At 54.1% G+C, this 15,921-nt stretch overlaps 1 protein-coding gene across 3 annotated transcripts; it reads left to right on the plus strand.

Annotated features, from left to right (window-relative positions):
• Positions 1–868: 868 nt before the first annotated feature.
• On the plus strand, positions 869–13,743 carry Znf598 (zinc finger protein 598, E3 ubiquitin ligase). Of its 3 annotated transcripts, none has more exons than XM_028853893.1 (12): positions 869–1,155; positions 8,275–8,387; positions 8,748–8,877; positions 9,110–9,321; positions 9,488–9,705; positions 10,237–10,354; positions 10,703–10,890; positions 11,021–11,105; positions 11,214–11,968; positions 12,332–12,488; positions 12,597–12,747; positions 12,826–13,743. In XM_028853893.1, the coding sequence occupies exons 1-12, from the start codon at positions 934–936 to the stop codon at positions 13,177–13,179; spliced, it is 2,703 nt and encodes a 900-aa protein (XP_028709726.1). In that variant the 5' UTR covers positions 869–933; the 3' UTR covers positions 13,180–13,743. The 3 variants fall into 3 exon arrangements, with proteins under 3 accessions (XP_028709726.1, XP_028709727.1, XP_037056505.1); XM_028853894.1 differs by having other exon boundaries at positions 10,237–10,345; XM_037200610.1 differs by lacking the exon at positions 869–1,155 and having other exon boundaries at positions 8,322–8,387; positions 8,752–8,877; positions 12,826–13,672.
• The last annotated feature ends 2,178 nt before the right edge of the window (positions 13,744–15,921 follow it).

A 15,921-nucleotide genomic window follows, 5' to 3' on the forward strand; every position in this document is an offset into this window, starting at 1 on the left:
GTTCACTTTAGTTAACTGGTATGGTGACCCCAGTTTTACAAATGAGGAAGTTATAGGCTTCAGTGGACCAACTAAGTTCACAAGCACGTAAGTACTTGGGAGTTCAAGCCCGTATCTCTCTGATTCTAGCTACAGGCACACACATACCCCCTCCCACACAATATACTGCCTCTTTCTAGAAAGGTTCAGATTTGAACCCATCTTACTTCATCACAACAGATGCAGAGACTTGAAGCCGAATGTTCACCACTAGCCATTCAAGTACCTCTCGGTGCGTCCATAGTTCTAGGTACTATGCCAGGCTGGGTGTGCCCTACACCAAAAGAACACGAGGTCTCTTGTCTAGCAGGACTGGGTGAGAATACTTGGATGACATCTTTCCTGACAAGGATTTGCAGCTTACTAGAGCAGTGGCGGAGGCTTGCGTCCCAGGCTATAGAAAGACAGGGTCCTGAAAAGGTTGCTGGATCCATTCATTACCAGCTTAATTACTTATATATGTATTTTGTGCTGGGAATGGAACCCAGAGCCTCGTGCATGGTAGGTAAGTCTCCAGTTAAATTTGCATTTCAGATATGAATATAATGCGCCCAAGTATGGCCCATGAGTGTTTGTGCGATACTTAGCCTTCGTGGTTTATGGGAAATACTGGATGCCCTGTGCTTCCTGCGGCGTCTCTAGAACTACAGCCGGGGAAGGAGAAGAGACCCAGCAGCTGAAAGACCAGGAAGGTTTTAGGAGGAGTCACAAGGCAGAAGGCCTGGAACCGATCCCCGTTCTGGATCGCACCAGGCCCGGGAGGAAGTCGCAGTGCGCACTTCCGCCAGGCGGGGCGGTTGCCGGGAGGGGCAGTGACGTCGACGGAAGGGGCGGGCCTGCCGGGAGCCAGGTCGCGCCGTGCCGCGCCGGCCGGGAGGGGGCCGGAGCCCGGCCATGGCGGCGGCGGCGGCGGCGGGCCCCGAGGGGCGGCGCGCGGCTCTGGAGGCGGTGGCAGCGCCCGAGCGGGGCGGCGGGAGCTGCGTGCTGTGCTGCGGCGACCTGGAGGCTACGGCGCTGGGCCGCTGCGATCACCCGGTGTGCTACCGGTGCTCAACCAAGATGCGGGTGCTGTGCGAGCAGCGCTACTGCGCCGTGTGCCGCGAGGAGCTGCGCCAGGTACGCCGGCGGGGCGCGCGGCGGGGCGCGGGGCGGACGGGCTCCTGATGGCTTTGCCTGCTCGGTGTCCGGCCGCGGCCTGGCCGCGCCCGCCGGAGGCCCGGTGGTCGGTCCGAGCGGCATGCGATTGCCTGGCCTCCTGGGACTGGGGAAGCCAGAGGCGGTTGGGTCGAGGGAGGAGGAGCGATGCCTGTGGGAACTCTCAGCCTGGGTACTTTCCCCTGTGACCCTCGGCGGGAAGGGCAGGGTCAGGTCGAGAGCCCTCTTGTGTGCTAGTGCTCATTTTTTCGGGATCGTCACCGAGGTGGAGGAGACAGCCAGGGGGAACCTCCAGGGACTGTCTATCCTGGAAACTGGCTGTTCTGTTTAAAAAAAGAAAAAAAAGAAAAAAAAAAAAGGTTCAATTGGGCATTACCAGACTAGTTGGACTTCTGGGCCCCACCGGTCAGCTCCCGAGACAGTGTTTCCATTTGTAGAGTGGAGGTGATACCAGGACTTGATTCCCAGGTGCTTGGCGGTCTACAGTGTTAGAAAGTTTTCCTCCTCCATACTAGTTCTAGTTTTGGGGTTTCCTTCCAGAGTGGAGGGAAGGGGATGTTTCTTGTTGTCTAGACTTGGAAACCCCTGAGGGGGTCAGAGGGCGCGTGGAGCGTTCCCCCACACTCCAGCAATGCCAGCTGTTGGTGGGGAGTGTCCAGCTGGACTTCCTTTGGTTTGCTGCTCTTAGAGATCTGTTTGCTTCCAGCATTGTGAAATTACCTTGGTTGGTTCATGGAAGGCTTTGGCTAGTGCTGTCTGCCGGGGAATCTCGCTTTCCTGTTCTTAGAAGGGATGCAGAGATAACAATAATGCCAAGAAATAGGTTTTTCTTTTGCTTTCATTTCTCTCTCTCTCTCTCTCTCTTTTCTTCGAGACAGGGTTTCTTTGTATAGCTTTGTCTGCCCTGGAACTAGCTCTGTAGACCAAGCTGGCCTCAAACTCAGAGATCATTCTGCCTGCCTTCTGAATGGTGTGCCACCACCACCCGGCTTCTACTTCAGTTTCTGCCTTCACATTTTTGATTTGAGTTCTGCCCTGGCTCTTTCTTTTTGAGACAGGGTCTCAACTATGTAGTCCTGGCTGGCCTGGAACTTGTTATGTTGACCATGTTTGGCCTCAAAACTAGAGATCTACCTGTGTCTGACTCCTGAGAGTGTTGGGATTAAAGGCAGTGCGCCACCATGTTTCACATGTGTTTCTGTTTCTGTTTTGTTTTGTTTCAAGATGGGGTCTTACTATGTAGCTCTGGCTATCCTGGAACTCACTCTGTAGACCAGGCTGGCCTTGAACTCAGAGATAGATCCACCTACCTCTGCCTCCCAAGTGCTGGGATTAAGGGTGTGTGCCACTACGCCCTGCTTTTCTTTCTTAGTATTTATGTCAAAGGAGTCAGCTGAAATCCTTGAGCATTCCCTAAACATCTTTCTATGTCATACTGGAGAGAGCAACTGGAAGAAGTCAGTCCGTAATGTGGTGGAAGGAGCCATACCCTACTGGGTGAAATCTGGGGTTCAGAAACATTCCAGGAAGCCTTTGGTTGGTGGCCTACCCTGAGGGCCTTGCTGGAGCTTGCTTTGCTGGCCAGCCTTGCATATACTGATGGAAAAGTCAAACACTAGGGTTTTTCAGCACACCTTTAGCTTCCTTCTAGGAAGGAAGACATTTTGGAGGCCTTTACATATGTAGTCCTAGCCTGGGCTTTGGATCTCATTCAGGAAGTGAGTGAACACACGTATGTCAGCTGCAACCTGTGTTTGCCCTCCCTCATTCCATGTGGGTCCCACGCCCTCTAAGAGCTGTGTGGCGGGGGCTGCTGACAGGAGCTGTCGGCTTGCCTTGGCTGGGGTGTGGTTTGGCACTGGGCGCCCCTGGCCAATCCTGGGCTTCCACTTGGGCTTGCAGCACCATGTTGGGCAGCAAGAGTTCTTGGGGAGTTGGGTGAGGTGATGCTGCCCAGCTCAGCCTCTCCATTCACCCTGCTTTCTTCACCTGTAGCCTTGCCGCTTCTCCCTCGTCCCTTCCTGAGTCCTGCATTACCCTGAGTATTCTTGTGTTCATACCCAGAATCCCACAGTGACCCTTAGTCCCTGAACTCTGCCCTTCCCTGCCCTTAATAGGACTAAGTGAAAATTAGGAGGGATGTGTGTTAAGATGTTGTATGGAGCCTTTATTTCGGGAGGCAGAGGCAGGTGGATCTCCAAGTTTGAGGCCAGCCAGAGCTACACAGAGAAACCCTGTCTCGAAAAAACAAAACAAACAAACAAAAAACAGAAGTCGTGTGGAACTCACCAGCTTTGCTGGGTGATTCTGTAAGCCTTCAGCCTCCATGTACAGACTGGAGTGGGGTCTAGGTGTAGCAGGGAGAGACAGTGGACAACTTTGAAGTTGCGTCTGGTGAAGAACCAGGGCAATCCAGACTTTTCAGCACAGCAGCTTAGGTGGGCTGACATCTGGTGTGAGGCTGAGGAGGTGGTGGACAAAACTGATTCAGTGCTGCGTGGTGGAGAGCCTTGTGTCCAGTCTTCAGCACTGGAGAGAGAGAGACACCAGCATACCCTGGTGATCAAGCCTTTAGGAGCTTCTTGTATTCCTCTGGACACATCTCTCTACAGCCTTTTTCTTTATCCTGTTGCTCTCCATCGGCATGTCTCTGTACAGGCCACACCCCCACCCACAAGCCGGAAGTGGGTGGGGAATGCGGAAGGCCTTCCCAGGATTACTCCAAGGCCCAGGTCAGCAGGCAGTACCTGATGACTCATTGTTATTTTGCTGTTGTGAATGCTGTCGTCTGTGGTCCTTCCCACTCCCCCTTCATTTCTTTGGACAGTCTCACTATATGCACAGGCTAGCCTGGAACTCACAGAGATCTACCTGTCCCTGTCTCCTGAGTGCTGAGATTAAATGTCAGTACCACTATGCCTGGTGATCCTGGTCGTTCTGAAGTCATCTCTGCTCCTGTCAGTTGGACTCCCACCAGGAGATCCAACATCCATTTCTGTCATCTGTGAGCAATATTTTAATTAAAAGATTTATTTTTCTTTTATGTGTATGCATGCCTGTTCTTCCAGAAGAAGATGTTGGATCCTCTAGAACTGGAGTTACAAATGGTTGTAAGCCTGTATGTGGGTGCTGTGAACTAAACCCAAGTTCTCTAGAAGAGAAGCAAGCTCTCTTAACCACTGAGCCATCTTTCCAGACCCCCCCCCACTTCCCCATTGTACACTCTTTTTTTTTTTTTAAGATTTATTTATTTTTTATGTATACAGTGTTCTGTCTGCATGTCTGCAGGCCAGAAGAGGGCGCCAGATCTCATTACAGATGGTTGTGAGCCGCCATGTGGTTGCTGGGAATTGAACTCAGGACCCCTGGAAGAGCAGTCAGTGCTCTTAACCTCTGAGCCATCTCTCCAGCCCCCATTGTACACTCTTGATGCATGATGTCCCACCTGTCTTTTTGGGGGTGGGTTTCCAGACAGCATTTCTTTGTCCTGGAACCAGCTCTGTAGACCAGGCTGGCCTCAAGCTCAGAGATCTGCCTGCCTCTGCTTCCCAAGTGTTGGGATTAAAGGCCTGAGCCACCACCGCCCGGCTTTATCTACTCTTTATTGAGCACTGCTGCGCACCCCAATAGTCCCCGACAGAGCACATGTTGCATGTTGGAAGTAAGGAGTAGCAAGGTCCCCAGGCAGACACCAGCTGAGCAAGCTTCCCACCCCCTCAGTCTCCTCTGGGACTGGGCTGCCAACCCCACACGGCTGATTCAGAAGCATCCCTGCCTGACCCTCTGGGTCCTGTGCTGCCTAGCCCACCCAGGGCTCCTCAGTCCAGCCTCACACTCAGACCTGGCCTAAGCTTTCTCCTCAGATCGTTACCCTTTTTCTGGGACTCTTCTCTCCCTAGCTCCTTGTTTTTGTCCCTTTACAGCCCAGGCAGACCCTTTGTCCCCACCTAGCCTCACGGGAATGTCTCCAGGAAGGGAGGGTCTTCTAGTTGGACTCCTGCCTTACCCTCTGCTGCAAATGTTCCAGGACGCCTTGCTCTTCCATCACCTACCCAGGCAGTCTAGATGAACAATCTTGGTCTTTGCCTGAAGAGGGGCACTTTTTTTTTCTGTCTAGAGCTCCAGGTTTACTGACTTCAGACTCAACACACCTAGCCTTTGGCCTGCCCTGCCCATGAACCCTTTCCTAAGCCTTTTCTGTATTTCCATTCACTTCTCAAACCAATCCTGTGTCTCCTTGCATGCCTCTCAGCCTGACGCAGGTGTGTGCAGGTTAGACCACCTCCACCAGATTGGTCCACCTGGACCCTGATGGCCCTCTGTTTCCACTTGGCAGATCCCCATCCCACTCCCCATTCAGGCTTGGCTCGGCTGCCCCTTGACATCACCTCTGCCTGCAGCTGATATCATGGTTTTGGTTCTCAGCCTGCGTGGCGGAAGGTAAAGTGGGGGTCTGGTTCCCTTGTACTCTCCCAGTCCTCTGGTTCCCAGCAGGCCCTTGGTAAGGAACTCTGTTTGGCTTCTGGTCCTACTCATTGCAGGATGTGTGCTATCTCCCGCCTCTGAGATACCACGAAGAGTACATTCAAGTGCACAGCTGAGAGAGGTCCCTGGAGCTAGTGGCAGGGACGGGGGCGTCCCTGGCGCTGCTTCCTTTAGGGAAGGAAGTTGATCCTCCGCTACGTCTGTTGGGCTTGGATGCTTTTTGGCAGCTTCAGGGAGTTTCCTCAGACTGCTCTTCTGCCTGCCCTGGAGGAGCTAAGGGGGTATGGCTGTGCCTGATGCCTGTTTGCTTGTGTTCAGGAGAGTTCAAGCTTTGTTTCTACCAGCATTCTGCGTGGTTCATAGCCCTGAGCTCTTTTTTTTTTTTTTTTTTGGTTTTTCAAGACAGGGTTTCTCTGTAGCCCTGGCTGTTCTGGAACTTGCTCTGTAGGCCAGGCCTCAAACTCAGAGATCCGCCAACTTCTCTGTCTCTCCGAGCACTGAGATTAAAGGTGTGCACCACCAATGGGCTGGCAACCTAAGCTCCCTTTGGATCTGGAGTGGAGAGGCAACCTAGGGAATAGTTAGGAAGCACAGCTCAGTGTGAGCCTGCCCCTAGAATGCTTGCAAAGAAACCTGAGTCTAGGGAGTTTGTCCATATTTGGGACCTGGAAAGGAGCTTCCAGGGAGCAAGAAAGCTGGACTGTGGAGGGGGCAACATAGCCCATGTGAGGAACACCACCCCCCCCCCACCCCCCCACCCCCCCGTGATTGGTTTGCCTTTAAGGAGGGCACAGCTGTGGCTGCCATTTAAGGGTGGCCTTTAAGCCTGGTATGGAAGCACATGCCTGTAATTTGGACATTTTGAAAGCAGAGGCAAGATTGTTTTTTAAGATAGGGTTCTCTGTGTTACAACCCTGGCTGCCATGGAACTTGCTCTGTAGACCAGGCTAGCCTCCAACTCTCAGAGATTCACTTGCCTCTGCCTTCCCAATGTTTGGATAAAAGCCACCACCGCCCGGCTTTTTTTTTTTTTTTTTTTTTTTTTTTAATAGGTTAGTCAGGACTACTTATTAAGACACTGTCTAAATAAATAAACAAAAGTCCAGATGGTCTTAATCCAGGTAGGTGATGCACTCCTATAATCCTAGTACTTGGTAGGTGGAGGCAGGGAGGTTCAAGAATTCAGGGCCAGCTACGGCAACATAGAATGTTTCTGGCCAGCCTGGGTTCTACAAACCCTGCCTCAGAAAACTAAATGAAGATGCTGTGGGGCACAGCTGCCTCCAAGGTACCTACGTGCATCCCGCCTTACCAGATCTGACAGTGAGGCTTGTCGGCCTCTGCTGACTTGTTCCCATCCCTGGGGGTGTGTGGCTGGATCATGGAGCATCCCTTGGCTCTTGATTAAGGGCCAGTTAGAGGAGTAGATGTCTATGTGCTATTTCCAAGTATATCATGACAAAGTGGAACTGGACTCTTCCCCAGCTCCTCCAGAGGACCAGCTTTAGTTGTTTTGATGCTTGGGGCCCTATGTGTGGGCTATGTGGGGTGGGGGGGACTGTGTGTGTGTGTGAGTGGGGCATGTGTGTGTGTGTGTGTGTGTGTGTGTGTGTATGTGTATGTGTATGTGTGCGCGCGCGGGTGTGGGTGTGAGTGGGCCCTCTTTTCCTCATCACTCCTGAGCTGCCCCAAAGTTTTGTACATTTTGGTTCAAAATACCCTCCTGGGCTAAGTCTAGACATAACAGATGACCTTGGTGTGACCTTCCCCAATGCAGGGATGTACTGAAAAGGCCTCAGCTGCTTTCAGAGCTGAGCTGAAGTGTGTGACCAGTGCCAGCTATGGGGCGCAGTAGCAAAGAGGTACCTGGGTGAGGGCTTGAGTCAGAGGTGTGATAGTGAGGGTCACTGGAGTTGGCACTGCAAATGACCCCTGAAGGACTTCATGAGAGAAGAGCGCGTGTGCGTGTGCGTGTGCGTGTGCGTGTGCGTGTGCGTGTGTGTGTGTTTGTGTTGGGGGGCGTACAGGGAAGGCTTAGATGTCCAGGTCCTTCTCCCAGAGCACCCAAAGTCTCTAAGCCTTGCCCTGTACCTGCTAAGGCCCCTTCTCCAGTGGCTGTAGTATACGTGTGGCTCATGCCTGGGATTTAGGCAGCCTACAAGCAGAAGTCATGGGGCTCTGACTGGAGTGGTCATGTCCATCCAGAGGCAGTCTTGTGAGAGCCCCTTTCTCCTGTGGCATCATGGGAACAGGGTAGCCAGGCGTGGTACAAGGTCACCTGACAGCTGCTGTGTAACGTTTGCTGTTCCCTAGTTCTCTAGAGTGCATGCCCTCCGACTCCACACCACCCTAGCAAAGTTCTCTGTACCTTTAGGGTGGAGCCGAGTGGATACCAGGCCTACAGGGAGCATGGCTGCCTCCTGGTGGAGAGCCTGGGTATTACATCTATTCTATATTCTTTAGGCAGCTTGGGGTGAGAGCGGAGGCCTAGGCTATCTATGGAACCAGGCTGCTGCCCACTCAGGGCTCCTTTTCTGTCTCTGCTTGGTCCTTGGCCATCCCATCCAGACCCTGCTCACCACTCTATCTCTCCAGGTGGTCTTTGGGAAGAAGCTCCCTGCTTTTGCCATGATCCCCATCCACCAGCTCCAGCATGAGAAGAAATACGACATCTATTTTGCAGATGGAAAGGTGTTTGCACTATACAGGTGAGGGGTCCCCAGCTGCAGGGGCTCCAGCTGCCTTACATATGTGTGAGCCCTCAAAATGAGGAATGGGAGTACATGGTGCTGGTGTCCTCAGGCCCATCTGATGAGGCAGGGAGCTCCTTGCTCTCCACCAGGGTGCCAGTGGAAATGAGGGAGTTTAGCTGTTTTAGTCTTTTGAGGGACACAAGAGTATGCGTTCAGGGTCCCCCAAACCCCAAAAAGGGCTAGAACCACAGGCTTGGGTCCCGTGTCCTGTGAGCAGTCATCGTCTCCCTGGGTGGGGCTTGGCTGGCATGCAGCTCTGTTCTGGACAGCAACACTTAGAGCCCAGCATGGTGGGTGGCTCTGGTGTCTCCCCAGGCAGCTGTTGCAGCATGAATGCCCTCGGTGCCCCCACCTGCCACCCTTCGGCCTCTTCGGGGACTTGGAGCAGCACATGCGGAAGCAGCACGAGCTCTTCTGCTGCAAGTTGTGCCTCAAGCACCTCAAGGTGCGTCCTGGGTGGGGGCCTGCCCCGGGGAACCCCAGAAACTGGGGGTTCCCCACAGAGCCTTAGGTTGCTATGGCTGGGCAAGGAGGGGTTCCCAGTGGCTGCCAGAATCCTCCAGCCTTCAGTGGGCTCTCGGTCAGAGTTGGCACTGTGAGAGTGTCCATGATGCTCCACTGTGAACTCAGGAGACCTGGGGGCCCCAACTCTGTGCCCAGCCCTATGTTCTCTGCAGATCTTCACCTATGAGCGCAAGTGGTACTCACGCAAGGACCTGGCTCGGCACCGCATGCAGGGTGACCCTGATGATACATCCCATCGGGGACATCCACTCTGTAAGTTCTGTGATGAGCGTTACCTGGACAATGATGAGCTGCTCAAGCACCTGCGCCGGGACCACTACTTCTGCCACTTCTGTGACTCGGATGGGGCCCAGGACTACTATAGGTGGGTGGGTGGGCCAGGGCTGCTTCAGAGGTAGGGCCTGGAAGTACTGTAGGTGGGCAGGACCTGGGGTGCTGCAGGGAGGGCAGCGGTGCTGTTCTTAGGGCTCTTCTGGGAGTTATCTGGGTGTGCAGTAGATGATCTGGCTTCTGCTGACTCTGTCTGCCAGTGATTATGCATACCTGCGTGAGCACTTCCGGGAGAAGCACTTCCTATGTGAGGAGGGCCGTTGCAGCACTGAGCAGTTCACCCATGCCTTCCGCACTGAGATCGACCTCAAGGCTCATAAGACAGCTTGCCACAGCCGCAGCCGGGCAGAGGCACGCCAGAACCGTCAGATTGACCTCCAGTTTAGCTTTGCGCCACGGCACTCACGCCGGAACGAGGGTGAGCTAGGTGCCCATAGGCTGAGCCAGGCTTAGGTACTGGGGCCTTCTGTGAGTACCTGCTTCCCAGACCTCAGACCCAGGTCCCGGTTAGACTCCTGCTCAACACAGGAGGCATCCGCTCAGCCTGTCTCCTCACCCACCCCTTGCTTGGAGCACCTAAGCCTAGCGAGAGTCCGGCCTCCTTGCCCGCGCACTTCCACCCTCTCTGGTGTTTTACATCTTTGGCTCTGGAGTCCCTAGGGTACTTCTCTGCCTCAGGAGACTCTCACTGAGGCCCTCTCCGTATTTCCCATCTCCAAAGGTAGGGCCCAGGCCCCTGTCCTTGCACCAACTGAGTACCAGTTTCTAGAAGTCATAGCTGGTTTGGATTCTGCATCGTCCGGCCTATTCTTGGGGATCATAAGCTGTGGGGGTGGGGAAGCCCCTGCCTTCCAGACAGAATGGGCCTCAGTGTGGTCTGGACAGCGGGTTTTGGTCCTGCTGCTCTGTCGATCTGGGACAATGACAGGCTATGTACTACCGACCACAGGAGTTGTCAGTGGTGAGGACTACGAGGAGGTGGACAGGTACAACCGCCAGGGTCGAGCTGGCCGGGCCAGCGGGCGAGGAGCCCAGCAGAACCGCCGGGGAAGCTGGAGGTACAAGAGGTGGGAGGATTTGCATACCACTGACATTCTCCTGGCACCGCCTCCACATGGTGGCAGCTGCCGGCAGGCAAGCTGGGAATAGGCATGAGGTCAGTGGGCTCCAGCCAGAGTTCCTGGGGTCCTGAGGGTGGCAACAGTGTCTGCTCAGCAAGTAGAACGTTCTTACTTCTTTGTCTGTTGCTAGCCAGAGACAGCAGAATCTGGGGGGAGGAACGGCCATCAGGAGCAGGGTGCAGTTGTGCCAGGAAGTACCTGCAAAGCAAGCATGTGCCCAGACACTGCCCATCTGAGGCTGTGCCTTCGGGTCTTGCCTAGTCTGAGGTCTTCCCCCACCCTGCTCCATCCTAGGGAAGAAGAAGACCGAGAAGTGGCAGCTGCGATCCGGGCCTCTGTGGCTGCTCAACAGCAAGAGGCGACTCACAGGGCTGAGGACCGGGAAGAGGGCAGCAGGCCCAAGAAAGAGGAAGCAGCAGCCAGGGGCCCTGAGGAGCCCCGTGGCTCCCGGCGCCTGCCCCGGGCTCAGGGTGAAGGCCCAGGTAACTGAGTCCCATCTAATGGCAGCCCTGCCGGGGCTTGGGAAAAGCTGCCAGCTCCTAGTCAACATCTCCTATTCCCCAAGGCTACCCTACCCTCACAGCCTTACCTGGACTCATCTCATGTCTGTAGGCTCCAAGGAAGCCTCAACCAACGGTCCTATAAGCCAAGAAGCCTTCCCAGCCACAGGCCCAGGCCCAGTGGCTGCCCCATCAAAGTATGTTTGGGAACTGGGAAGGAGGGTGTGGTATCTATGATAGCAGGGGCAGATTTGACCAAGTCCTGGCGATGAACCACTGACCAGTTCTCCCCTCCCTGGATCCAGCACCCTCCCACCGCCTAACCCTGAACTCAAGGATGAGGACTTCCCCAGTCTCTGTGCCTCCACTTCCTGCGGCACAGCGGTCACCCCAGGCTCTGTGGGCCTGGCACTGGCTTATCCTCCCAGGGGCAAGAACACCTTCCAGGAAGAGGACTTCCCTGCCTTGGTTTCCTCAGTACCCAAGCCCAGCAATGCCCCATCTAGCCTCATTTCAGCTTGGAACAGCAGCTGCAGCAAGAAAGGGAACCCACCTACACCAGGGGTCCAGGCTGTAGTTGGTGGCACCCAGCCTCCCCGGAAGGCAGGGAAGGGGAGCAGGGGTGGCCGGAAGGGTGGCCCAACCCCAGTGGATGAGGAGGAGGGTGGTGGCCTTACTGTGCAGGAGCTTCGGAGTGTGCCCACGACAGTGGCTGTCTCTTCTTTGCTGGCACCAGCTGCCAACCAGAGTTCCACCAAGGTTGGCAAGAAGAAAAAGGTGGGCTCTGAGAAGACTGGGGCCACGTCATCCCCACTGTTGCCCCCCGATCACACCCCACAGCCCTCTGGGACTGAGCAGGTCCCGGAACCCCCTTTGAGCAAAGCTGAAGTGCCAGTAGCCATCGTCAATGGACATTCAGAGGGGCCGGCTCTGGCAAGGAGCACCCTAAAGGAGCCTCCAGGGCTTCCAAGGCCCCTGGGTCCCCTCCCCTGCCCTATACCACAGGAAGACTTCCCAGCACTTGGAGGCCCTTGTCCACCCAGGATGCCTCCTCCCCCAGGTATGTGTGCCCAATACCAGTGGGTTCCTTAGGTTTCTGAGAACTGCCGGAGTCCTAGTGTCAGGCTGGGGGCCAGCCTAAGGTGGGAATGTGTGGTAGATTGACTCCCCGTTCTGTAGAGGAGATTTGCATGCTGCTGTGTCCAGTATGGACGCAGGAGCCACCTTCAGCTGCCGCAGTTAACTACTTGGTAGTACTTTGTAGGCCTGGGAGTTGCCTACAGTGGTGAGCCCACCCCAGAGGGTTCTGGTGGTGAGCCTGCTGTGGGGGGGCTGGATGTGGACAGGTCAGCCCACTGGGGCTGGACACTCGGAAAGACTGGGCCACTTGGGACCGCGTTGAGGTTCTTCTGTCACCCTACAGGCTTTAACACAGTGGTGCTCTTGAAGGGCACACCATCTCCACCCCCGCTCCCACCAGGCCTGGTGCCTCCCATCAGCAAGCCACCCCCTGGCTTCTCCAGTTTCCTGCCCAGCTCCCACTCAGCGTGTGTCCCGAGTCCCACCACCACCATGAAAGCGTAAGTGGGGTGGGCTGCCTGACCTTCTGCCACTGGTCACTGGGTGCTGGTGGGAGGGTACTAGCTAAGCCCCACCCTAAAGGCTCAAGCCTCCTTATCTGACCTCAGACCCCGGCTAACACCCACACCACAAGCCTACTTAGTTCCTGAGAACTTCCGGGAGAGGAACCTCCAGCTCATCCAGTCCATCAAGGACTTTCTGCAGAGTGATGAGGCCTGCTTCAGCAAGTTTAAGAGCCATTCAGGGGAGTTCAGACAGGTGAGGTGGGAGCAGTTGGGAGGCCGGCCTGCCTTTGCCCAGGGTGAGAGTGACTGGCTGTGGCTCTCTGGGTGGCAGGGCATGATCTCTGCGGCTCAGTACTACAAAAGCTGCCGAGACCTGCTTGGGGAGAACTTCCAGAAGATCTTCAGTGAGCTGCTGGCGCTCCTACCAGACACGGCCAAACAGCAGGAGCTGCTGTCCGCGCACACGGACTTCCGCAGTCGTGAGAAGCCTCCTAACTCCAAGTCTAAGAAGAACAAGAAGAATGTGTGGCAGACCAGCACCCAGCAGTTGGACCTGGACTGCTGTGTGTGCCCCACCTGCCAGCAGGTACTGGCACACGGTGACCTCAGCAGCCACCAGGCTCTGCACGCTGCCCGGGACGATGACTTCCCCTCCCTCCAAGCCATTGCCAGGATCATTACGTAGCTCCTGCTGGCGAGGGCAAGAGCTGTCACACCCTAGCGCCTCCTGTCTCCTTCCTTCCTCTTCCCAGCTGCCAGGCAGCTAGGTTAGGCCCTGGGAAGGCTGAGGCTCGGCCCTCCTGGTTGTCCAGGCCTGCCAGGAGGGCATCAGGGGGTTACCCTGTGCACCTTCACTCCTGTGTTCTGTTCCCTGCTTGGCAGAGAGCCAGTCTTGGTTTGTATTCTTGTGATTTTCGAGTGTGCCAGGGGAGGGAAGGACTCGGATGTCGGGACCTGAGTCTGTGGTCATAGCTAGATGCCTCAGTGGCCGGAGAGTGTCCTCCTGAGTCAGGCCTACAGCCCCAGAGCTGACAGCTTCGGGTCCACTGGTGCTGGAGTCAGATGTCTAGTGTGTTGTGTAAACAATTGGCTGTTCAGAGAGAATGTTCCAGATTAAAAACAGACACAAAATTGTGCTACTTGAAGTTCAATCTTTTTATGAGACAAGTTAAATCTAAGATCTCAAATTGCCTCTGACATTTTATAAAAGACAGTTTATCTTCAAATAAATTTATTTTGCAGTACTGCACATAGCTGGTGTCCTGAGTATCTCTGCCTCTGAGGGTATCAGGAGGCCTGGGTACATATGCTTATTATATGCCATGATGCAAGGAGGCTAGAGGCGTGACTTGGCAGCAGGGGTTAGTTCCCAGGAAGAAGTTGGCAGCCCTGGGACCCACATGGAGCTAAGGCACTGCCCAGAACAGACCTGGCCGTTCATGGCCTAACAATTGAGTACCCATGAAACTGCCTTTCAAAAATAGGGGTACATGGCTGGGAGGTAGTGGTGCACGCCTTTAGTCCTAGTACTTGAGAGGCAAGAGCAGGTGGATCTCAGTTCAAGGCCAGCCTGGGCTACAGAGTCAGTTCCAGGACGCCAGGGCTACACAGAAACCCAGTTTTGAAAAATAAGGGATCGGGGAGGGGACAGGGCCAGCAAAATGGTTCGGTGGATGAAGGTGCTTGCTGCCAAGCTTGACAACTTGAGTTTGCCCTCTAGAACTACGCAATGGGAGGAGACACAACTACAAGTTTTTCTCTAACGTTTACATGCACGCACGCAGTTTCTTGAGTTTTTGTTTTGAGACTGGGTCTCTACATAATCCTGGTTGCCTTGGAACTTGCTTTGGAAACCAGGCTGGCCTTGAACTCACAGAGATCCACCTCCTTCTGCCTCCTGAGTGCTGGGGTTAAAGGCGTGCACCACTATGCCTGGTGCCAAACATAAAGTTAAAAAAGGAAGAGGCCCAGATCTCACGTTTACGGATAGTTACAGGGATGGTTAAAGGACAGCCAGGCCTGGATGAGCCCTCTCTCTAACACACACACACACACACACACACACACACACACACACACACACACACACGCGCGCGCGCGCGCGGAGGGAGGGGCAGGCAGGAGAGGAGAGTAGCTAGGTGTGTGCCTGTGCAGTTGAACCCTGGAACTGTGAGCGGCTATGTAGGTGCTGGAAATTGAATCTGATTGAATCTGGGTCTTCTGGAAGAGCAACCGATGTTCTTAAAATTGCTGACCCATCCCTCCAAGTCCCAGGTTTATTTTTATTTTACATGTATGAGTGTTTTTGCCTGCACATATATATGTTATCGTGTGTGCCTGGTGTCTGAGGAAGCCAGAAGAGGGCACTGGATCACCTAGAACTGAAGGTACAGACTTGTAAGTTGTCATGTGGGTGCTGTGATGTTTTTAACCTCTGGATCATCATGTATTTATTTATTTATTTTTTTAGGTATGAGTACTCTGTCTATATGCATGATAGTGAGCTTCAAATCCCATTACAGATGATTGTGAGCCGCCATCTGGTTGCTGGGAATTGAACTTAGGACCTTTGGAAGACCTGCCAGTGCTCTTAACCACTGAACCATCTCTCCAGCCCCCGTTTCTTTTTTAAAAAGATGTGTCTATTTTTTATTTTGTGTAAGTGCACTGTGTGTGCCTGGTACCCTTGGAGGCCACAACAGTGTGTGGATCCCCTGGAACTGGAGTTAAGGGTGGTTGTAAGCCACCATATGGGTGCTGAAAATCAAGCCCCAGTCCTCTACCAGAGCAGAAGTACTCTTAACTGCTAAACCGGATCTGCAGCCCTCCCACACACCTTTTAATGCATGTGCAGGGCTTGGGGATGTGCATGCAGAGGCTGGAGGACAACCTCAGGTTTCACCCTTAGGATTGCCATTTACCTCTTTTAAGAAAGGATCTTAGTGGTTAAGAGCGCTGGCTGCTCTTCCAGAGGACCTAGGTTCAGTTCCTAACATCCGCATGGTACCTCACAACTCTCTCTAGTCCAGGCAGAACAACAATGAATGCACATAAAATAAAGAGGAATAAATCTTTTTTTTTTCCAATTTATTTATTGTGTATACAGTGTTCTGCCTGCATGTATGCCTGTAGGCCAGAAGAGAGCACCAGATCTCAATACAGGTGATTGTGAGCCACCATGTAGTTGCTGGGAATTGAACTCGGGTCCTCTGGAAGAGCAGTCGGTGCACTTAACCACTGAACCATCCCTCCAGCCTGGAATAAATCTTTTTTAGAAAGAAAGAGTCTCTTGCCAGGTGGTGGTGGCACACACCTTTATTCTCAGCACTCGGGAGGCAGAGGCAGGCGGATCTTGTGAGTTCAAGGCCAGCCTGGGCTACACAGCTAGTTCTAGGACAGGACTACAAAGAGAAAACCTGTCCTGAAA

The sequence above is a fragment of the Peromyscus leucopus genome, chromosome 8b (assembly GCF_004664715.2).
Source record: "Peromyscus leucopus breed LL Stock chromosome 8b, UCI_PerLeu_2.1, whole genome shotgun sequence".
Lineage (NCBI taxonomy): Eukaryota > Metazoa > Chordata > Mammalia > Rodentia > Cricetidae > Peromyscus > Peromyscus leucopus.

What these genes read in the sequence shown, in the direction of transcription:
- Znf598 (XM_028853893.1), top strand. Translation starts at nt 934, where the DNA reads ATGGCGGCGGCGGCGGCGGCGGGCCCCGAGGGGCGGCGCGCGGCTCTG. An exon ending in GGGGCCCAGGACTACTATAG is followed by an intron (nt 9,322 to 9,487) that starts GTGGGTGGGTGG and finishes TCTGTCTGCCAG; the next exon opens with TGATTATGCATACCTGCGTG. An exon ending in GGAAGCTGGAGGTACAAGAG is followed by an intron (nt 10,355 to 10,702) that starts GTGGGAGGATTT and finishes GCTCCATCCTAG; the next exon opens with GGAAGAAGAAGACCGAGAAG.